This window comes from Crinia signifera, chromosome 9 (assembly GCF_055691185.1).
Source record: "Crinia signifera chromosome 9, ASM5569118v1, whole genome shotgun sequence".
Classification (NCBI taxonomy): domain Eukaryota; kingdom Metazoa; phylum Chordata; class Amphibia; order Anura; family Myobatrachidae; genus Crinia; species Crinia signifera.
The window spans coordinates 14,160,990-14,183,226 of record NC_139225.1 but is presented as its reverse complement, the minus strand read 5'-3'; the positions used below and the strand labels follow the sequence as shown (position 1 = coordinate 14,183,226).

Sequence of the window (22,237 nt, the reverse complement as noted above, 5' to 3'; positions counted from 1 at the left end):
TTCAAGTGCTACTGAAATAATGCAAAAAAGGTGTGAGAACAGAAACACCCCTTTTCACATTATAATAGCACAAATAGTGTTAGTAAATGGGCCTGTTATAAATATCAGATTTTACTGTGAAACTGATTTTAAGATATCGATATGAGGGTATATATGGACTTCAGGAGGCCACACTAGCCCAGCCCCGAGCGTCTGGTTTGTCCTTACGCTGATGTCACATGGATATGACACACACTGTCCGCTTCTTAGTAGGTCTCTACATTATGCAGCAATGATATATATATATATATATATATATATATATATATATAGCAAGGTAAGTAGACAGTGGCACTCTGGTCCAAATAAAGAGATAAGGAAGCAGCCTTATTGTAATGCAACATTTCAGCATTTAATGGCTTTTTTCAAGAACAGCAAACATAATTACATTGTGCAAAAACTCACCCTTAAGTACTGCAGGATTTAAGGGACCGTGCCTGGTTACGTCAATAGCATGAGACCGTTGCTACAGACTGTAGCTTGTTACATGTAAGTATGCATCCTTCATGGTCTGGCGACACACATGCTATTAGGGTGGAGTGTGTAAGAACCCCCGTTGCGGATGCCCAACAGTCCCATTCTCCTCCTGCAAACTAAGGCTTCACCTTTAACAGCCACATTTGTGAGGGCGAATTAGGTCCGCCCTAACTCCGGTGCCACCAGGTCTTACAAGGGACAAGGCTGCTGCAGGGGGCTAAGCACCGCAAGGATTGGGTCTGGAATGGACTGACCACACACACCGCCTTATGGAGAGTACTTCCCCACAAATGCAACAATGCACAAGTTCTAACCAGGGATACAAGTCCCAAAGGACAATGGATGTAACAATACACAAGCTGTAACTTAATAACACAATCCTAATAAAGGGAAAGTGCACAACACTGAGGATTATGCTAACACTCCCAGGCCCTCACTGGGGAATGCAACAATGCACAAAGATGGAATAATAAGTGGTAACCAAAAAGATCCTGGACTTATCTGAAGCTGTTTGTAAGAGAGCAGCGGCCAAGGATCTCCAGCATCCTGCCATGTCCCCACCAGCTTCTGTGTCTCGCCAATCCCCTGCTTTGTGTGTCACCTCCTGTGTCCATTCAGTATCCTGCCCTGTCACTTCCGGTGTCCCAACAGCCCCCTGACCTGTGTCACCTCCAGCACTATGTCACCTCCAGCTTCTGTGTCACTCCAGCCCCCTACTCCATGTGTCACCTCCTGCTTCCCGCCAGCCTCCTGCCCAATCCCCACCAGCTTCTGTGTCTATCCAGCCCCCTGCTCCATGTTCCACCTCCTGCGTCTCTGCAACATCCTGCGCTCTCTGTCATGTCCAGCACTATGTCCCCATCAGCTTCCGTGTCCCCCCCAGCCTCCTGCTCCATGTGTCACCTCCTGCATCCATCCAGAATCCTGCCCTGTCGCCTCTGGTGTCTCTCCAGCCCCCTGCCCTCTGTCACCTCCAGCACTATGTCCCCACCAGCTTCCGTGTCTCTCCAGCCCCCTGCTTCGTGTTGCCTCCTGTGTCCTTCCAGCATCCTGTCCTGTGTCGCCTCCAGCACTGTGTCCCCACCAGCTTTTGTGTCACTGCAGCCTTCTGCTCCATGTGTCACCTCCTGCGTCTCTCCAGCATCCTGCTCTTTGTCCCCACTAGCTTCTGTGTCTCTCCAGCCCCTTGTGTCACTTCCTGCATCTCTCCAACATCCTGCCCTTTTTCACCTCCAGCACCATGTTCCCACCAGCTTCCATGATCCCCCAGCCTCCTGCTCCATGTATCACCTCCTGCGCCCATCCAGCATCCTGCCATGTTGCCTCTGGTGTCTCTCAAGCCCCCTGCTCCGTGTGTCACCTCCTGCGTCCCGCCAGCCTCCTGCCCAGTCCCCACCAGCTTCTGTGTCTATCCAGCCTTATGCTCCATGTGTCACCTACTGCGTCTTTCCAATATCCTGCCCTCTATCACGTCCAGCACTATGTTCCCACCCAGCCTCCTGCTCTGTGTGCCACCTCCTGCATCCCTCCAGCATCCTGCCCTGTCTCCAACAGCTTCTGTGTCTCTCCAGTCCCCTGCTCCATGTGTCACTTCCTGCGTCCATTCAGCATCCTGCCCTGTTGTTTCCAGTGTCCCTCCAGCCCCCTGCCCTGTGTCACCTCCAGAACCATATCCCCACCAGCTTCTGTGTCTCTCCAGGCCCCTGCTCCGTGTGTAACCTCCTGCATCCCTCCAGCATCCTGCCCTGTCCCTACCAGCTTCCGTGTCTCTCCAGCCCCCTGCTCTGCGTGTCACAGGGGCACATGTTCCTCTATTTGCTCTATGAAACCATCAGACAATAGAAATTATTACACGAACACCAGCAAGTTACCGCAAAATTGCCGTCACATGTACAGTCAGTCAAAGTGTAGTGACTGCTATTGTTAGGGAGACCCTGGGTAATAGGGGGAGGGGGGGGGGTACAAAGATTAGAGGCAGTGACTAATGGGGCTATGAAAAAGCGTGATGAAATGGAATAGAGGCAGTGGGGAACGGGGGTCTGGAACAGGGTGACAGGAATGGAAGAGAGAGGAATTGGGTAATGGATGGAAAAGGGTGACGGGAATGGAAGAGAGAGGTAATGGGGGATGGAAAAGGGTGACGGGAATAGAAGAGAGAGGTAGTGGGTAATGGGGGGATGGAAAAGGGTGATGGGAATGGAAGAGAGAGGCAGTGGGTAATGGGAGGATGGAAAAGGGTGACTGGATTGGGAAGGGAGGCGGTGGGTAATGGGGGGATGGAAAAGGGTGAAGGGAATAGGAGAGGCAGTGGGTAATGGGGGGATGTCCGCCCCCCTACAGACACATTAGCCCTGCGGTCAACAACATGAAGTCGTGGCCACATGCTGACGTGGTCCGGACCCACAGTTTGAGAGCCTTTGATCTATAGCAGTGGTACCCAACCCTGCTCATGTAACATGTGGATCTTTTTAAATGTGTCTGAATAATGAGTGCACCTGCTGGGTTACCCGGAATATGTGCACTGTTAGGGGTACTTGAGGACCAGGGTTGGAAGAAAGAAGAACCACTGATCTATAAAATGAGAAGCTGCAACGTAATGATGATGTTGATACTAGGCCGTGTCACTCTATCTATGTCATCATGACTGTACAGTACTTCACGCTGCGTAGGGAGGCGGTGACGGCGCCATGTTTTTGTAGACAGGCGCGTGGTTCCTTTCACTGATAATTATACGTAACTGGTCACCGGTAAGATGGCCGCCCCCTTAGCCAGGGGACAGCAGTTTTGCATTTTGTTTATCCCGTGCCGCTCCATCAGCCACCGTGCGGAGGGGCGGGCACAGTATATAAGGGAGCGCGCAGGCGCTTTGGCTTCCTCTTTGGCGTTGGCGAGGTGAGTGAGATGGCGGCGGCAGGGCGGTCGCGGCCTCTGGCTGGTGCTCGCTGGCAGCGCTTTCACGGCTCTCTCTCTTCTGTTTCCTCAGGTACAAGCCGCCATCATGGGCCGCAGACCCGCCCGCTGGTGAGTGATTCCCGGAGCCGCCGTGTGACTGTGAGGCCTCGTCATGCGGTCGGGCCCAGGTGTACTACATGTCCCAGCCTGCACCATGCTGGGAGATCAGGGCATTGTGGCATCTGTAGCTGTTGTCAGTATTGTGCCCTGGCCCCAGGGGGTGCATGTGGGGTTGTGGTCCGAGGGGGGAAATGGCGGCGTGTAGCAACGTGTTTATAGTGATGTATGGAAGCTGGGTCCCCTAGTGGGACACTGAGGCATCATGGTGGCGTGTACCGCGGCGTCTGACACTGCTGAGCTCTGCACATTGATCTATAGAGCTAATACGTCAAGATGTGGCCACTGGTTGGTCAGTGAGGCCCTGGGGCCCCTGAGGAAACATGGTGGTGGGTAGCAGTGTCTGTAGTGATAGTATGGGGGGAATGAGGCACCGCAGCCCCTGAGGGAGCACGGTGGTGGCTAGCAGTGGGTACTCCCCAACTGCCCCATATAGGGGGGGAGGCACTGACGCCCGTGAGGGAACACGGTGTTGGGCAGCAGCTTCTGGGGGGGGGGGGGGGTAGGAAACATGGTGGTGGGTAGCAGTGTCTGTAGTGATAGTATGGGGGAATGAGGCACCGCAGCCCCTGAGGGAGCACGGTGGTGGCTAGCAGTGGGTACTCCCCAACTGCCCCATATAGGGGGGAGGCACTGCCGCCCGTGAGGGAACATGGTGTTGGGCAGCAGCTTTTGGGGGGGGGGGGGGGGTATTGAGTGAGGCATTGGGACCTTTTAAAGGAACATGGTGGTGGGGCAGTAGTGAAGTTGGGGGGGCGCGCGCGCTGAGGCATCTGGTTGGTCAGTGAGCCACTGATCTGAAACTGCGTTTGGATGTCCGCTCCTACCCCAGTCTCTGTAATGTCAGTGAGGCTTGCCTGGCGCCCAGCAGATAGTTACTATGTTATCGTTTACTTATATGGTGCCACAAAGGTTCCGCAGCGCCTAACCATACACAAATGAGCAAAAACAGATAATGAATTACAGTACAAGACAATTTAGGACAAGTACATGGTTAATATGGATAGTTAGATCAGGGAACAGGACACTGAAGCAATCAGGGTGGCAGAGGTTTATATATTCTAAGGCACATGAGGATAGAGGGCCCTGCTTGTGAGAGCTTACATTATAAAGGGGAGGGGCAGACAGATGGGTGAGACGGTAGGGCAAGAAGTGAGCATAAAGAGAAGGTTGGGGTGAGATGGTCAGGTTTTATGCAGCAGGGTGGGATGAGGTTATATATGGCGGCAGGATGTTTTCCTGCGCCTTCCCACTGTTACAGGGAAATGGCTGATCGGTAACATTTAACCAATTGATATCTTCTGTATAGTTATCTGGCAGGTTGGACATAGAGGTTTAATATGCCCGACTTAAGCTGTGATAAGGCAAACATAGGGAATGTGTTCTAGAGAGGGCTGAGACAGAATTCTGTTACCCCGGGTCTCAGGGCAGGAATGATCCCTGCAAGCAGTATCAATGAGGTATAATTGTGTTTCCCTTTCAGGTTTGACTTGTAAATGTTTCCCTTTATAGTTACAGATACTGCAAGAATAAGCCCTACCCCAAGTCCCGCTTCTGTCGCGGTGTCCCAGGTAATGGTCTCCATCTGTTAATGTAAAATCTCCCATATACTTGTTTGCTCTGGTGTCACCCGATTACCACAGATCAGGCTGAGAAATCGGTCCAAATTGGATGTTTGAAATCTGATCCGATGCTCATTGAGTTGGAGGTTGGACCTGCTTGCGGATCTAACCTCTGGTTCAGACACTGTCCCCATGGCAGGAAATGGGGTTGCATGCGATGCATCCTGCCACCTGAAGACTGGATGGTGTTGCTGGCTAGCCCCTGGGGTTCTTTTATGGCAGTGTAATCGCTGTATTGGGAGTACCAGCCGCTGGTGGTCCTGCAGAGTCTACCCCAGTGATGTCCCACACCTCATATCTGTCATGCAGAATATTGTCTGTGGGGGGGCGGCTTTCTGTACATAAGGACATCTTGGGTTGGGTTGGCATGGAAGATGGAATGGGCACTATGCCTCCTGTAGCCTAACTGTTCCTTTTTTTTTTTCTAGACCCGAAAATCAGAATCTTCGACTTGGGTCGTAAGAAAGCCAAGGTGGATGAGTTCCCACTATGTGGTCACATGGTGTCAGATGAGTACGAGCAGCTGTCATCAGAAGGTAGGCTATGAGTCCTTATATTGGGTAGGACAATGAGCCCCTGTGGTATCGCCGCTGGTCCATGCTGTTCTGCTAAACATGTAATGGGTGCATTGTCTCTTGTCCCCGCACACGTTACAGAGCAGCGTGGATGGGATCGGGAGGGTATATACTGAGGGCACTATATATTCTGGGTTTGCAGCTACTTAAGCCGACCAGCTTTTGTTGTGATCAGAAGGTGGTGTGCAATGGCTGCATACAGCAATATCCCTGGTTGTGTATGTGCTTTGTGTCACCATACAAAGTGCTTTAAGGGACCTCGGAGACACTTGTGCATTCACCTTTTTGTTACCTAGCCCAACTAACTTCTGTTTCCTTAGCCCTGGAGGCTGCCCGTATCTGTGCCAACAAGTACATGGTGAAGAGCTGTGGCAAAGATGGCTTCCATATCAGAGTGCGTCTCCACCCATTCCACGTCATCCGCATCAACAAAATGTTATCCTGCGCTGGAGCTGATAGGTAATATTACATTCTACTGAGCTGGGGCTTATGGGTAGTAAGTTATACTGTGCTATGGCTTATAGGTAATGTTACATTATACTATGTTGGGCCTGATGGGTAATGTTACACAGATAAGTGGGTAGATCCTATTAACCACAATATTTTATTAAGGGTCTTATATAGTGCACACATATTCCTCAGCGCTTCACAGAATATTATCACCAGTTATTTATATAGCGCACACATATTCCGCAGCACTGCACAGAAAATATTATCACCAGTTATTTATATAGCGCACACATTCCGCAGCGCTGTACAGAGATTATTGTTACCAGTTATTTATATAGCGCACACATATTCCACAGTGCTGTAAAGAGAATATTATTACCAGTTATTATATAGTGCACACATATTCCACAGTGCTGTACAGAGAATATTATTACCTGTTATTATATAGCGCACACATATTCCACAGCGCTGTACAGAGAATATTACCTGTTATTATATAGCGCACACATATTCCACAGTGCTGTACAGAGAATATTATTACCTGTTATTATATAGCGCACACATTCCGCAGTGCTGTACAGAGAATATTATTACCAGTTATTTATATAGCGCACACATATTTTGCAGCGCTGTACAGAGAATATTATTACCAGTTATTATATAGTGCACACATATTCCGCAGCACTGTACAGAGAATATTATTACCAGTTATTTATATAGCGCACACATATTCTGCAGCGCTGTACAGAGAATATTATTACCAGTTATTATATAGTGCACACATATTCCGCAGCACTGTACAGAGAATATTATTACCAGTTATTTAGATAGCGCACACATATTCCACAGCGCTGTACAGAGACTATTATTACCAGTTATTTATATAGCGCACACATATTCCACAGCACTGTACAGAGAATATTACCAGTTATTATATAGCGCACACATATTCTGCAGCACTTTACAGAGTATAGTTGGACACTCACATCAGTCCCTGCTCCAGTGGCACTTGCAATCAATCTTCCCTACCACATGTACACACATGCTGATGTTCTAGGGTTAATTTGTTGGCAGCCAATTAGCCTACCAGTATATTTTTGGACTGGCAGGAAACGGGAGTACCCGGAGGAAACCCACGCCAGTACGGGGAGAATATAGACACTCTGCACAGTTAGGGCCATGGAGGGAATGGAACCCATGACCTCAGTGTTAGGCAGTAGTGCTAACCATTACATCATCTGTACTGCCGACAAATACTCAACTGCGAATTACAGCCCTGAACGCACTTTAGATTGAATTGGCATAAAAGTGATCTCTGGTACCCCTAAGGAATAGAGTGATTTTGTGCAAATTTAGGCTGAAATCCGCCTGTGAAAAATTGCGCACCTCACACCCTTCACAATTATAGGATTGACCCCTAAGGCCTCTGCCATTTGGTCACATGACATGTACCATTGGGTCTAAAACCTGCTGTTTTGAGCGGCTTTCAGCTCAGTCGCCCAGTGTGTATGGGCCTTTACTCTTGCCAATTTCTGAGTGGCAATGCCAACTGTAACACCCCTCTACTTGGACCTATGTTTGCTTGCTCATAAATAGAAATATTGTGCTTGCAGCCAATTAAGCCGACCGCCTTCTGCCGTAATCAGAATGTGGTGTGCAATGTCTGCATACAGAAACTTCCTTGGCTGTGTATGTGCTCTGCCCTCCATGCAGAGCGCTCTAAGGGGCCTGGGAGACAATGACACAACCTGCTAGGCATTGTCTAATGCATCTTCCCCCTTCACAGGCTCCAGACTGGCATGCGTGGCGCTTTTGGGAAGCCACAGGGCACCGTAGCTCGAGTCAACATTGGTCAGGTCATTATGTCCATCCGTACCAAGACTCAAAACAAGGAGCATGTGGTTGAGGCTCTCCGCAGAGCCAAGTTCAAGTTCCCAGGCCGTCAGAAGGTAAGTGCGCTGCTCTAACCTCTCCCTGCAGGGCTGTGGGGGTGCTTATTGCTTGCTGGCCCATGCTAATGTCCTTCTTCTCCTCAGATCCACATTTCTAAGAAGTGGGGATTTACAAAGTTCAATACTGAAGACTTTGAGGGCATGGTGGCTGAGAAACGTCTGATTCCTGATGGCTGTGGGGTGAAATACATCCCTAACCGGGGTCCCCTGGATAATTGGAGGGCGCTGCATGCAGTATGAAGCCTTTCCTTTTAACTGGCTCGTGTTTGTTTGAGATTTTGTCAATAAAGCTCTACGTACATCCTGTCACTGTTCATTGTGTTATTGCATCTACATAGTAGGAGGTAGGAGCAAATGTAATTTGTAATTAGTCATTTTGTTTCCCAAATCTGAAAATGGACAACAACTGTCGCTCGGACAATGCACTGTAGTTGGACTTATTTAAGTTAAACAATTTCACTGAATGTTTTTGTCCATTCTCCTAACTTTTGCTTATTGGCGTTGTGAAGAAATTCCGGTCCATCCAGGCTTGTTCAGTCAGTGGCACTGGAACTTGTGATCCACCTCCGCAGGAGATTGTAATCTAGTTACATGGTGATTGTCCATACTACCTATGACAGAGCTTCCCATTTTACAATTAGTAACGGTGATACTACTGGCTAGTGACAGACCGATATAGAAGTAGGAGGGTTCTGCTCCCACGCTTGTGATTCAGACCAATGGGGGAGAGACAGCATATCAGATTGTTACATCAGTGATTACGGTGACAGTCTAGCCTAGTGGTTCTCAACCTCAGTACTCAGAGCCCCACAAAGTTCACGTTTTCTAGGTCACCCAGCAGGTGCACTCATTACTCACTGACACATTTTTAAAAGATCCATGGGTGGAGCTAAATATTTCACTTCTGTGTGGGGCTCCTGAGGACCAAGGTTGAGAACCACTGGTCTAGCTCCTTAGAGCAGCATCACAGCTGCATTCAAAATGGATTCTGGGGGTGAGTCGTGTCTTAGGAAGCCATTGCAATAATCAATGCGTGACCTAATGAAAGCAAGGATTAGATTTTGCAGTGTCTTGTGTAGGGTATGGCCATTTAGATGCATGTAACATGATTTAGAAACAGATTGTGGGGAATAAAGGACAGATCAGAGGGTGATACCTAGGCAGGGAGCTTGTGGGGTAGGGTAGATTGTCGGGTTGTTAACTGATGGAAGTACCAGGTTGGTAACTACTCTTGGCTGGTGGGAATATAATCAACTCTGGTTTGGAAATGTTGCATTTGAGGTGGCGAGATGAAATGGCAGAGGCCAATAAAGGAGTAATAAAGAGGAGTAATAAAGATGGTTATCCTTCAGGGAAGCTTTGGTTTTCAGTATCCTCTATGCTGATGATCAAAAGTTGATTAGTTTGCCAAGAGGAGGGACAGATTTAGAAAAGTAGAGGCCCATACACACTAGAAGATTGTCTTTCCTATCTGACTGGTTGGTATGAATCTGGAAATTTCTGGGAGCTAATTATAATGAACCATTCGCTCGCAAATGCTGGAAAATGGACAAAAGCAGTCATCTGGAAAGATACACTTCTAGTGTGTATGAGCCCTGAGGTATGCCAACTGATAGGAGGTAGAATCAGAAGTGAACGCTAAAGGCCCCCATACACTATGCGATTTGGTTCAGATTTCATGAAATTGGGCCAAATCGCATGTCCAGACACCCGATACGCGGTCCCATGCGGATCGGAGTCGGACCGGCTGCGCATACGATTTGCTAAATCTTATGTGCAGCCAGGCAGGGGACGCCGGAGCAGGGAGCTGTGCTCTGGGAAGGTGGAGGGAGCAGGGTGGCTGGGACGCTGCGGGGCGGATGACAGGAACCGAGGCGGCAGTATCGGAGAGCAGGGCAGGGGGAGCCGGGAGCTGTCAGTGCTGGGGAAAAAAAGCCCATACAATGAACGGGCAGCCTGTGATTGGCTGAGCGCTCTTAGCCAGTCACAAATTGGCTGAGTGCGCTCAGCCAATCACAGGCTGCCCATTCATTGTATGGGCTTTTTTTTTTCTTTCTAAGCACTGACCGATCCCGCCTCCCCCTGCCCGGCTCTGTCACTGTCCCCCGCAGCGCCCCCTGCACGCTGCCTCTGCCCTTTAAGCAGCGCAGCTCAGCAGTGACCCTGCAGCTCAACATTTTGAATAGGCTTTGCTCTCGCCGCTACACCGGACCCTGCGGCGAGCGGCAGAATAGAAAAAATCCTATTCAAAAGAATGGGTGGCCGCTGATTTTGAATAGGATTTTTTTTTTCTATGCTCTCGCCGCCGCTGACTCGATCCCTGCGGCGCCCCCTGCCACGGACCCTCTCTATTTTCATCAGCTACCAGGGATTGTCACTGATGAAAAGGAGACTCTGCCGGGGGAGCCGCAGGGGGAAACAGCTGCACCTGCAACCATTAGGGGCTGAACACGGTAGCGTGCACCCGGCGATTTATTGCCGCAGCACAAAAATCATTGGCAATATGGGCGTTCACCGACTATATTGCATCGGGTGTACACAGCTTTAGATATAGCCATTTCCGGATCATTTACTATAGCCAGTGCTGTCTCAGTGGAGTGTTGGAAGTGAAATTCTGATTGAAGTGAGTCGAATAGGTTGTAGGAGTTAGTGCGTTAGGTGCGTCTCTAAAGTAGCTAGAGAGGCCAAGGAGCTGAGAGATGCAGAGGGGTTTTTTTTTTTCCGCTCAGAATGGGAGTACCATAATAAGTGCATGTGTCAACAGAAGGAAAGATAACAGAGTTACGTTTGGGATAAGCACAGGAGACTTTACTGACTTGTAAGGGTATAGGACAGTGGTTCCCAACCCTGGTCCTCAAGTACCCCCAACAGTGCACGTTTTCCAGGTCTCCACACAGAATCACAAGTGACATAATTAACTCCACCTGTGGATCTTTTAAAATGTTTTGGAATAATGAGTGCACCTGCCGGGTGACCTGGAAAACGTGCACTGTTGGTACATGAGCACCAGGGTTGGGAACCACTGGTATAGGATAAAGTGAGGTAGTGGAGTAGGAGGATGAGTGGCGATATTTCATCCTCACTTGTGGGGTCAAATGAGTAGAAAGTGGCAAAGGGCTCAGGAAAGGAAGTGAGCAGGTCACTGGGTGAGGAAGGGCATGCCATTTCATCTTGGATGTCATCAATATCGTCCTGGGTGGGGGGTGTTCTGTGGTGAGTGATCAGCAGGTGGGATTTTAGCTGTGAGTATCTGGTTAGTTGGTTGGTTCCATGTATTTTATCTTGCATGTTGTAAAGAGCCACTGATGACCGCTCTTCTGGTACCTTCAGGGGGTAGGATCAATAAGGAACTGGTTATACACAATGGCTGCCTCGCCTCTCTATATATCCACTGTTAAATGTAGCGGCAGTAGACAAATAACACAGCATGCAGTAAATACAGGCTATAGCTGGGCCAGTTTCCATGTTACGTTTATGTTCCTGGTGTGAGACTTTACAATGCAGAAGACACATTAGACCAGCTCAGTAAATAAACTCTTTTATTGGCATGGAGGACTGACGGGGTTGGTGCGGTGCTCACAGCTCTCTGTCCCAGGCTGGGTCCGTGCGGAGATTAACTTCCACCGGGAAGTGGTCACTCACCTCCAGGGCCTGAGAGGGGACAACATGTCATTGTATGGTGATGCTCAGGTACGCTTTACAATGCAGTCTCACACGTTACAGTCCAGACTTCATTACTACCTCAGTCACTTTACTGTAACCATCTAGAGCAGGCATTCCCAACCACGGTCCTCAAGGCACACCAATAGTGCAGGTTTTGTAGATATCCAGGCTTGAGCACAGGTGACTTAATTAGTATCTGAGGGATTCTGATTAAACCATCTGTGCTGAAGCCTGGATATCACTAAAACCTGCACTGTTGGTGTGCCTTGAGGACCGTGGTTGGGAATGCCTGATCTAGAGCAGTGGTTCTCAAAACTCGATCCTCAGGACCCCACACAATTCAGGTTTTCCAGGTGACCCGGCAGGTGCACTCCTTACTGACACATTTTAAAAGATCCACAGGTGGAGCTAATTATTTCACTTGATTCTGTGGAGATCTGCACTGTGTGGGGTCCTGAGGACCGACTTTGAGAACCTGTGATCTAGACTCTAGCATGGATATTCTTAAAAGTGGATTGTAATAGCAGAAACTCTTTACTAAAAAAAAACAGTTAATTTACTTAAAAGTGGACGTGCTCCTCAGAGGGGCGTTTTTATTTTTCCCCACTAGAAGACATCACAAATTTCTTATAAGATCTGTGATCCTTGGCCATCCCTTACTGTGCCAATGTCTCGGTAATTACCCCAGCAGCCATTGTGCAGAGCTGTATAAAGCAGCAGGGCTGCCACAAGGAATTTTGGGGCACGGGACTGATTTCCAGTCTGGGCATATGTCACAGTAATCATCCCAGCCGCCAGTGGGCACAGCTGTATAAAGCTCTGGCAGTATGCAACTGACCAAAGTGCAGCTGTGACATCCAGTACAAGACACGACCGTACACCCCATTATACATGTTTCAGGCTGTGCCCTTACCTCCTCCTCAGACAGTCCAAATTTCTTTTTGAAATTGAATGGTTTGGCAGAGCCTGGCACGATGGCTCTAAGGAATTCTTCTCCGTGTACCACAATTCTGGGGATGGACACAGTGGGGTCGGTATTCTTAGTAACAGTCCTAGGTTACACTTACGTGCACACGGCACGCACATACATGTACAAACACGCAGTCCCACCACTGTAGTTACCGGTCATAGGCACAGTGTGTCTTCTGGTTCACTGTTGTGTCATCTTTATCCCCGATCAGCCAGTGGAAAGTATTGCCGCTCCGCAGGTGAATGTTCCTCCATTGCTGTGCCGTCACATAGCCGCATGCTGCGTTCAGGTCTCCCAGGAGCATGACGCTCTAGCGGAACATACATGATAAGTCATGGTGGGCAAGAAACAGAAATGACTATAGGTCACCTACTACCAGTAACAATATGGAATAAATCCCCAGGAGAGGCCGGAGGCGGAGGAAAACCTGATTAATATCCGGGTCTGGTCCCCATCTCAGGCTTACTGACCGCTAGCCCTGACTGGGCGACATGCTCCGCAAGGGGTGATATTTCTACCAAACTGGGGTGGAAAAGGAGAAGTCTCCCATGGGGAAAATCAAAGTGCACGTGACATTTTCTAGTTTAAAGAAAAATGATAAACACTCCTGTGATTGGCCGTCACAGGACACACCTGTCAAATACCCTGGTGACATTTTATAGACTTACTTCAATTTTCCAGCGCTTCTTCACCTCCAGCATTACCTCCAGGAGTCGGGTAATTTCCTTGGCAGCCTCCCGCGGACAGGTGTGGTGAGACATCAGGACAAAGTCTTTGATTGCTGCAAGTAGTAAAAAATATGGCTACAGGTCGGCCTACTCCTGACAATATTCAGTGCCCTCATTGGCTACAGAGGACTGATATAGATAGATAGATAGATAGATAGATAGAGATAGATAGATATCCCTCACTTTAAATAGCCTTGTTAGTTGCCTATTGGCTAAGCGTTGCCTATGAGTCTGAACATCATACACACATGACACTACCGGTGTCTGATTTAGCTACACACAAGCCCACGCGCTGTAACCTGTCCTTGGCGAGTGGAAGCGGACTATGAAGGGTTCCCTTGCAAAGGCTTCTGGGTGCTCTGGATGATCCTCCACGTACTGATACCAGTCAATCACTTTCACCATGTCAGCTCTGCCATGGAACAAGAGGCACAATGACAGTGAATACACGTGCGGCGTCGGTATAGTGGTGACTGAAACGTTTGCTATGTGACTGATCTCATTAATATCTCATTTGCATCTCCCCATGATTATGACATTCTCACACCTCTAACTCTAAAAATACGTTAGTCCATCAAGTACAACCTTTCTGACTTGTAACTACTGACTTGAGTAAGTCATATCTATAGGATTCCCTGAGTGGACAAAAATGTATCCAGTTTTGATTTGAGACCTTTTACTAGCTAATGCTGGGTACACGCCAGCACGATCCTGCTCATGAGTGGGTCATCACAGGAACGTACGACCCGCTCATGAGCTGAAGGAGCCACCGGCCAGCACAAAAAAAACCCTGATGTGATTGCGATCTGATCGCAACCCGCACCCACTACAATGGTTGTTTCTGAGATCCTACCTGCAGTAGGTAGGATCTCAGAAAAGACCTAACGACCCGCGGGGCCGCGCATCGGATCGGGATCGCATCAAAAGGGCAGCGAAATGGACCAAAACATGGCCGACTTACATACAATCGGTCGAGATTGTATCTAAATTGGCTCGTTTTGGGCCATATCGTCCTGGTGTGTACCCCACATTAGTCGCCCTTTTCTGTACCTGCTCCAATTCATTTATGTCCTTTTAGGGTACTGAACACAGTATTCCAAGTGCGGTATCACCAATGCCAAGAGGCACTATCATATTGGCATCCCTTGAATCCATTCCCCTTTTAATGCATGCCAGTGTCCTGTTTGCTTTTTCTGCTGCACTTGCACTATTACCCAATTTATCATCTTTGATGACCCCTAAATCCTTCTCTGCAGCAGAATTCCCTATATTAACTCCATTTAGCCTATGAGTAGCTTGTTTATTTTTGTTCCTATAATGAATTCCTTTACATTTATCTACATTCAACTGCATTCTCCACCTTTCAGTTTTCACTTTGTATATCCACATCCTCTCTGGAGTTAATTTCCTTACTCAATTTTGTGTCACCTGCAAATATTGCAATCTTACTCACTATGTCACTACCTATATCATTAATGAATATATTAAACAAAGTGGTCCCAATATTGAACCTTGTGGGACTCCACTTTGGACCTTACCTCAGCTGGAATATATGCCATTTACCACCACTCTCTGTCCCGGATTGTGCAACCAGTTTTTAATCCAATTACAAATTTTATCTCCTAACCCTAAATTACCTAGTTTTATTAATAACCTTTTATGAGACACCTTGTCGAAAACTTTAGCAAAATCAAGAAGTATTACATCAATAGATTTCCCTAAGTCCAGCCCCCTACTGACTTCCTCATAGAAGCTAATTAAATTAGTCTGACATGACCTATTTTTGACAAACCCATGCTGAGCCTTACTTATCACCTTCTCCTGGTCTAATAAAATTTGAATACTATCTCTTATTATTCCTTCTAATATTTTATCCACAATGAATGTAAAGGATGGTCAATAATTTTCAGGGTTAGTTTTGCTATCTTTCTTCCATATTGGTACTACATTAGCTATGTGCCAGTCCCTTGTTCCCATCCCGTGTTTATTGATTCATTGAGTATCAGATATAATGGTAGTGCTATGAAAAACTCTGTTGTTTTAGTATCCTAGGGTGTATTTCGGACATTATTTTGGTTCGTTCTTTCTGACAAAATCCTTCTTAGATGGACAAAACCATGTGCACTGCAGGGGGGGCAGATGTAACATGTGCAGAGAATTAGATTTGGGATTAGATTTGGGTGAGAAATTTTGTTTCTGTGCAGGGAAAATACTGACTGCTTTATTTTTACACTGCAATATAGATCTCACTTTGAAGTAAAACCCCACCCAAATCTAATTCTCTCTGCACATGTTACATCTGCCCCACCTGCAGTGCACATGGTTTTGCCCATCTAAGAAGGATTTTGTCAGAAAGAATGAACCAAAATAAGGCCCTTCGTCCGGGCCAGGAGATTTGTTACTCTCTAGGTTCTGTAATTTATTTTTGACTATTTCCTCACTTAAATTTAGGAGCAATCAAGAGCCGAGCATTTAATCTGTGGGAGATCTTCTGAAGATTATTCCTTTGTAAATACCGAAGCAAAAAAAATTATTGAATAATTCCGCTTTCTCTTTTCCTACTTTTACCAGGGTACCCTGCTTATTTTTTAGTGGGCCAATATTCTCTTTGTTATTTCTGGTTGGACGTTCAATAAATTGATACAAATAGTGGTCATTTAGGGCATCCAATAAAACATTTCCCTTAGCGGTACTACTTGACGTATGTTTCCAATTTATTTCTGGGTAGTTAAAATCACCTATAATAATAATGTCCCTTAAGCTGGATGCTTTTCCCACCTGTAGCAAGAGGTCTTTTTCCTCCTCTGTATTTATGTTGGGTGGTTTATAACATGGTTCTACTATAAGTTTTTTAGCCCCTCTAATATTTCTACCCATACCGATTTTACTGACTCCATTGTGCTCTCGTACATGTCTTCCCTTATGTGTGGTTTTAAGGATGGTTTAACATATAAACATACCCCTCCTTCTACGTAATCTATTTTTTTCTAAACAGACTATAACCTTCTATGTTAACCCCTCACCCATGTGATTTGTCCCACCAAGTCCCCATACAAATCCCCTTCTTCTAATATGGCTCCTTTAGTGCAGGGTCACAGACAATATGGCCACCTCCATGGGAAGCCCCTGTGCCCAGATGCTGCTGTACCTGTAGATGAAGACAAACTGCTCCTTGTAGCTATTCTTCCCCAGTCTCTTGCTCTCCAGGTGCTGGTAGCGATGGCCGCTGTCGTATCTTTACACGATAAACAAGATGAACAATTACACAGGAAAAGCTTATGCTCTAGTAAGTGGCGGAGATAGGCTCCTGCAAAATGGTGGCTCAAACTATCAATGGGTTGGAGTGAGAGGTCCCATATTACATTTTTTGCTGCCATCAATGGTGAGAAAACTGATGGTCATTACTAGGCCTGACTGCTGCATGTATATGTGTGGCTGAATGGTATTTGGACTAAAGTTGATGGAGCTGACGTCTGGGGGAGGTGGGAGAGGAGAGAGGATGCGGTTATGATACTGCTGGATGTGCTACAGGTGGTGGAGCTGATGTCTGGGGGAGGTGGAAGAGGGGATGCGGTTATGATACCGCCACAGGTGATGGAGCTGATGTCTGGGGGAGGTGGGAGAGGAGAGGGGATGCGGTTATGATACCGCTACAGGTGATGGAGCTGATGTCTGGGGGAGGTGGGAGAGGAGAGAGGATGCGGTCATGATACTGCTGGATGTGCTACAGGTGGTGGAGCTGATGTCTGGGGGAGGTGGAAGAGGGGATGCGGTTATGATACCGCCACAGGTGATGGAGCTGATGTCTGGGGGAGGTGGGAGAGGAGAGGGGATGCGGTTATGATACCACCAATGGTGATGGAGCTGATGTTTGGGGGAGGTGAGAGAGGAGGGGGATGCAGTTCTGATACTGCTGCATGTACTACAGGTGATGGAGCTGATGTCTTGGGGATGTGGGAGAGGAGTGGGGATGTGATTATGATACAGTTGGATGTACTACAGATGATGGAGCTGATATCTGGGGGAGGAGGGAGAGGGGATGCAGTTCTTATACTGCTGCATGTACTACAGGTGATGGAGCTGATGTCTTGGGGAGGTGGGAGAGGAGTGGGGATGTGATTATGATACAGTTGGATGTACTACAGATGATGGAGCTTATGTCTAGCGAAGGTGGGAGAGGAGAGGGGATGCGGTTATGATACCGCCACAGGGGATGGAGCTGATGTCTGGCAGAGGTGGGAGTGGAAAGGGGATGTGGTTAGGATACCGCTGGATGTGCTACAGGTGATGGAGCTGATGTCAGGGGGAGGTGGGAGAGGAGAGAGGATGCGGTTGCGATACTGCTACAGGTGATGGAGCTGATGTCCGGGGGAGGTGGGAGAGGAGAGGGGATGTGATTAGGATACCGCTGGATGTGCTACAGGTGATGGAGCTGATGTCTGGGGGAGGTGGGAGAGGAGAGAGGATGCGGTTATGATGCTGCTGGGTGTGCTACAGGTGATGGAGCTGATGTCCGGGGGAGGTGGGAGAGGAGAGAGGATGCGGTTACGATACTGCTACAGGTGATGGAGCTGATGTCCGGGGGAGGTGGGAGAGGAGAGAGGATGCGGTTACGATACTGCTACAGGTGATGGAGCTGATGTCTGGGGGAAGTGGATGTGATTAGGATACCGCTGGATGTGCTACAGGTGATGGAGCTGATGTCTGGGGGAGGTGGGAGAGGAGAGAGGATGCGGTTATGATGCTGCTGGGTGTGCTACAGGTGATGGAGCTGATGTCCGGGGGAGGTGGGAGAGGAGAGAGGATGCGGTTACGATACTGCTACAGGTGATGGAGCTGATGTCCGGGGGAGGTGGGAGAGGAGAGAGGATGCGGTTACGATACTGCTACAGGTGATGGAGCTGATGTCTGGGGGAAGTGGATGTGATTAGGATACCGCTGGATGTGCTACAGGTGATGGAGCTGATGTCTGGGGGAGGTGGGAGAGGAGAGGGGATGCGGTTATGATACCGCTACAGGGGATGGAGCTGATGTCTGGGGGAGGTGGGAGAGGAGAGGGGAAGTGATTAGGATACCGCTGGATGTGCTACAGGTGATGGAGCTGATGTCTGGGGGAGGTGGGAGAGGAGAGGGGATGTGATTAGGATACCGCTGGATGTGCTACAGGTGATGGAGCTGATGTCTGGGGGAGGTGGGAGTGGAGAGGGGATGTGGTTACGATACCGTTGGATGTGGTTGCAGCCTGGGCTGATGAGTAACGTTACATCATGTGTATACCCGTATAAGTGTGAGGCATTACCCAGGGCAGAGATGGCATCAGAGTGCACTCTGGGAAGAAGGCGGCCTGGTCCGATGAGTAACGTTACATCATGTGTATGGCCAGGTGCGCATGTTACCCAGAGATGTTGTGGCGGTTTTTAACCGCAGGACTGCAACCCCTCCAGGTAAAATCCATCACTGTGCTCAGCCCATCTGTCAGACTGTACTGGCTTCACTGTGACTGACAGTGATTTCCTATTGGAAGTCCGGGTGCCGGATGACGTTCCGACAGTGATGATCCCGACACACAGGGGCTAATCTCCCTTGTGGGGGTCCATGACCCCCATAGAGGGAGAATATAACCTGTGGTGAGGGTAGCGAGCTACCGGGCCCGCAGGGTGGCAAGCGCAGCGAGCCCCCAAGGGGCTTCTTTGCACTTGCCCCCATTGGAGCACCGGCAGTCGGGATCCTGATGTCGGGGTACTGGCTGTCGAGATCCCCACCGTTGGAGCCCTATACCACACCCGGAAGTCCTTACAATGGCCCTGGCCATGGGCCACATTATCAGAAGACTATTGAGTGCAGGTTCCTCTGTGCTTATGACCACACACACACACACACACACACACACACACTGCTCCTGGTTATACTGCCAGTGCCGCATGTCACAGGACAGATCCCAACATTCTCTCCAAACCTGCGTCACCTGTTGATCTCAGCTACAAGAGCTTGGACGGCTTCTCCTTTTGAGTCTCGGACTTCTTGTATGACGCTGATGTCACAGCGAGATATAATCTGTGGGAGCAGCGAGTGCGTGGACAGCATTAATTCCTAGGCTACAGCAAACCACAAGTCCTCCATACTATTCCTACTTATACTTGTGGTTCTAGGTCAATGGTTCCCAAACGTTCTTGAGTCACAGAACCCTGGAGAATGAACATTGCTTATAAGGCGCTGCTTGGCCATAAACTTCTTATTGCTAAGTGAAGTCACTTGTGCTATGGGTCAGGTGTGTGGTGCTATGGGTCAGGTAGAGTGGCGTAGCTATAGAGGGTGCAGGGGATGCAATTGCTATGGGGCTCGGGGGACCCGGGCCCCTGCCGGCTATCCCCTGCACCCCCTTGTTTTTTTTTAATACTGCGGCTGCTCAGAGAGTTCAGCTCTCTGCACATGTTACATCTGCCTCCTGCAGTGTAGCATTGTGTTACCCAGGTCTCTTCACACATTAATTTTAGAACACATTGTAAACTCTTCACACATTAATCTGCCTCCCTGCAAATAAAAAAAAAAGGTCTTTCCCTGGTCTAGTATCTGCCCATGATAAATCTGCCCCCTTGCAAAGCAGCATGGTGTTGCCCAGACCTCTCTCCACATTACATCTGCCCCCTGCACTGCAGCATGGTGTTAGCCAGACCTCTCTGCACCTTACATCTGCCCCCCCCCCCCCCACCCCCTTCCCCCATCCTGCTTTTTACCTTTCCTTGCAAATCTGAATAAGTCGCTTTGTTCTCTCATTCGCTGGCTCCTCTATCTCTACTGAATGCAGGATAAGTTCACCACCCTCTCTTAGCAATTCATCTCCAACCTCATTTCAGTACCCTTCCTCTGTTACTCTGCCTCCTCGCAGAGTAATTCCCATCTACCCCTCCTGCATGGGATGTCCTCTGTAACCCATTTCCACCCCAAACACAATGTCTACCAGATTACCAGACACCCATGCTTGTAACTGTCCACTAAAGCCCACCAGCCCCATTACTCACTTCTTCTGTCCTTTGTCCTCACATCTTCCCAGATCACCTCACAATTGTGTGTCCCAACCAATTAGACTGCAAGCTCTTATGAGCCGGACCCACCGCCCTCTTTAGTCTCACCCTGCATATACTTCATATACATTAGATCCTTTCTTCTTAATTTCCTGGGCACTGGGACAATAACTGTCACTTATATCGCACAAAATTACCAGTTTCATGCCGTTTTCTTGCCGGTTTGACCCGGTATTTGTTGCGATGTGAAAGCGGTTACCAGTTACAGCTAACCAGTAACAACGCGGAAATACCAACTGGGTAAAAAGCAGAGTTCTTACCGGTTTGTTGCCGTGTAGCGACCCGTTTCCCATTCACACTATGCAGTGCTTGGAGCAGCACCAGCTCTAACTGCTAACTCCTCCCCCGCCCCGATGACGCTCCACCGCGCCCCCACATGACGTCAACGAACCTGCAATATTGCAGGTTCGCTTATGCGATCTGAACAGACCGCACATGCAGCGTCGCACCGGGACTGAACCGTTTCAACGTCCCGGTGCGACTCTGCATTTGCGGTCTGAAAGCGGTATTATCTGGTTGTATCCTTATAGCACTTATTATATATTGATACATTTTTGTACAATCTGAGAAGTACAATTCCAAAATCTGCACTAAACTAGACTTCTGTTTCCCTTTTGCTTCCTAAACGCCAGTGAGGTCCATTCCTGCCCATAATTCCTTACAGCTCCAGTATGGGGCAGATATTATTATTGCAGATACACAAGCACTGCTGAATAACTAGGGTTACCGACCTTCACCAACGCGTCCATGATCTTCTTGTTGGAAGCTTTCGCCTCACCGAAACTCTTGATGTTAAAAGCACAGATTTTGAAGGTGGCCTCAGACACTTGCAGGCCCAGCAATAATATAAGCAGAACAGTGATCTTCATTACACAGCTGTGGGAACAGCAGAGCTTGCAATCTGATATTTCATTTCCACGCTTTCCTCACTGGGTCCCATAAATATTAGCACTTACCTGTATGTCCTGATTACCTGGTCACCTGGGGAATTACAATAGGTTGTCCTTGCTTCCTGCTCAGGAGAATCACATGCCAACCTGACGTTCCATCACAGAGCACTCATCGAGAGCGAAGACCCAAAGTGATGTTAGAAATGTTGGGATAATAGCCTAAAATAGTAAAGTTCTCTCTAAGATCAGACGGGAGAAGACTATGTCCGCACCCGAGCAGCTAATGTGGACGTTACTGGCCTCCACGTTATGGAAGAGAGGAGTATTAATGAAGTCCTTGGGAAAGGGGTCTCTGGATGGAGGTCACGGTCAGTAGATGCTTTGAGAACATAGAAAGATCAGAAGAACCAAAGCCACATGGAACTCTTGGCACAAGGATGTCACGAATGTTCAGGTGGAGCAGAAGACTGGACAGTATGAGACTCTTGGCACAGACGATGCCACGAATGTTCAGGTGAAGCAGAAGACTGGACAGTATGAGACTCTGGATCACTGGACGATGAACAAGAACAGCTGGACCTGCATTCAGAACTAGGGTTATAAACACACACACACATCAGGCTGCTGTGTCAGTGCACAGTCAGCAATGAGCCGTCTCTGGAACAGGAGACAATGCACAATAGGTGCAGCCTCTGTCTGTATGGGAACAATATGCCTAAA

The 22,237-nt window shown here is 48.4% G+C and overlaps 2 protein-coding genes and 2 non-coding genes across 6 annotated transcripts; 3 read left to right on the top strand and 1 right to left on the bottom strand.

Annotated features, from left to right (window-relative positions):
- The first annotated feature begins 3,391 nt into the window (after nucleotides 1–3,391).
- RPL10 (ribosomal protein L10) lies at nucleotides 3,392–8,490 on the top strand. 2 transcript variants are annotated; one of them, XM_083161083.1, is made up of 6 exons: nucleotides 3,399–3,537; nucleotides 5,098–5,156; nucleotides 5,636–5,743; nucleotides 6,103–6,241; nucleotides 8,019–8,181; nucleotides 8,269–8,490. In XM_083161083.1, exons 1-6 carry the CDS (start codon nucleotides 3,515–3,517, stop codon nucleotides 8,422–8,424), a joined length of 648 nt encoding a protein of 215 aa, XP_083017209.1. In that variant the 5' UTR covers nucleotides 3,399–3,514; the 3' UTR covers nucleotides 8,425–8,490. The 2 variants fall into 2 exon arrangements, with proteins under 2 accessions (XP_083017211.1, XP_083017209.1); XM_083161085.1 differs by lacking the exon at nucleotides 8,269–8,490 and having other exon boundaries at nucleotides 3,392–3,537; nucleotides 6,103–6,240; nucleotides 8,029–8,177.
- Nucleotides 5,919–6,053, top strand: LOC146040023 (small nucleolar RNA SNORA70). Its single transcript, XR_014463195.1, has one exon. It is a non-coding gene; the product is annotated as a small nucleolar RNA SNORA70 (small nucleolar RNA).
- On the top strand, nucleotides 7,840–7,973 carry LOC146040022 (small nucleolar RNA SNORA70). The gene has a single exon (XR_014463194.1). It is a non-coding gene; the product is annotated as a small nucleolar RNA SNORA70 (small nucleolar RNA).
- Nucleotides 8,491–11,711: 3,221 nt separating the features above from the next.
- On the bottom strand, nucleotides 11,712–22,228 carry LOC146037135 (deoxyribonuclease gamma-like). Of its 2 annotated transcripts, XM_083161082.1 has the most exons (9): nucleotides 21,584–22,228; nucleotides 21,359–21,503; nucleotides 19,511–19,599; nucleotides 16,694–16,780; nucleotides 13,845–13,957; nucleotides 13,486–13,598; nucleotides 12,970–13,127; nucleotides 12,761–12,857; nucleotides 11,712–11,835 (listed from the first exon to the last, which is right to left on the bottom strand). In XM_083161082.1, exons 2-9 carry the CDS (start codon nucleotides 21,494–21,496, stop codon nucleotides 11,761–11,763), a joined length of 870 nt encoding a protein of 289 aa, XP_083017208.1. In that variant the 5' UTR covers nucleotides 21,497–21,503; nucleotides 21,584–22,228; the 3' UTR covers nucleotides 11,712–11,760. The 2 variants fall into 2 exon arrangements, with proteins under 2 accessions (XP_083017208.1, XP_083017207.1); XM_083161081.1 differs by having other exon boundaries at nucleotides 21,359–22,228.
- Nucleotides 22,229–22,237: the final 9 nt, after the last annotated feature.

Coding starts and splice junctions, on each gene's coding strand:
- RPL10 (XM_083161083.1), top strand. CDS start 3,515: ATGGGCCGCAGACCCGCCCGCTG. Junction 5,157..5,635: donor CTTCTGTCGCGGTGTCCCAG/GTAATGGTCTCC, acceptor TTTTTTTTCTAG/ACCCGAAAATCAGAATCTTC. Junction 6,242..8,018: donor TCCTGCGCTGGAGCTGATAG/GTAATATTACAT, acceptor CCCCCTTCACAG/GCTCCAGACTGGCATGCGTG.
- LOC146037135 (XM_083161081.1), bottom strand. CDS start 21,496: ATGAAGATCACTGTTCTGCTTATATTATTGCTGGGCCTGCAAGTGTCT. Junction 19,600..21,358: donor TCATGGACGCGTTGGTGAAG/GTCGGTAACCCT, acceptor CTGCTCCCACAG/ATTATATCTCGCTGTGACAT. Junction 13,599..13,844: donor CTTCCACTCGCCAAGGACAG/GTTACAGCGCGT, acceptor TACTACTTGCAG/CAATCAAAGACTTTGTCCTG.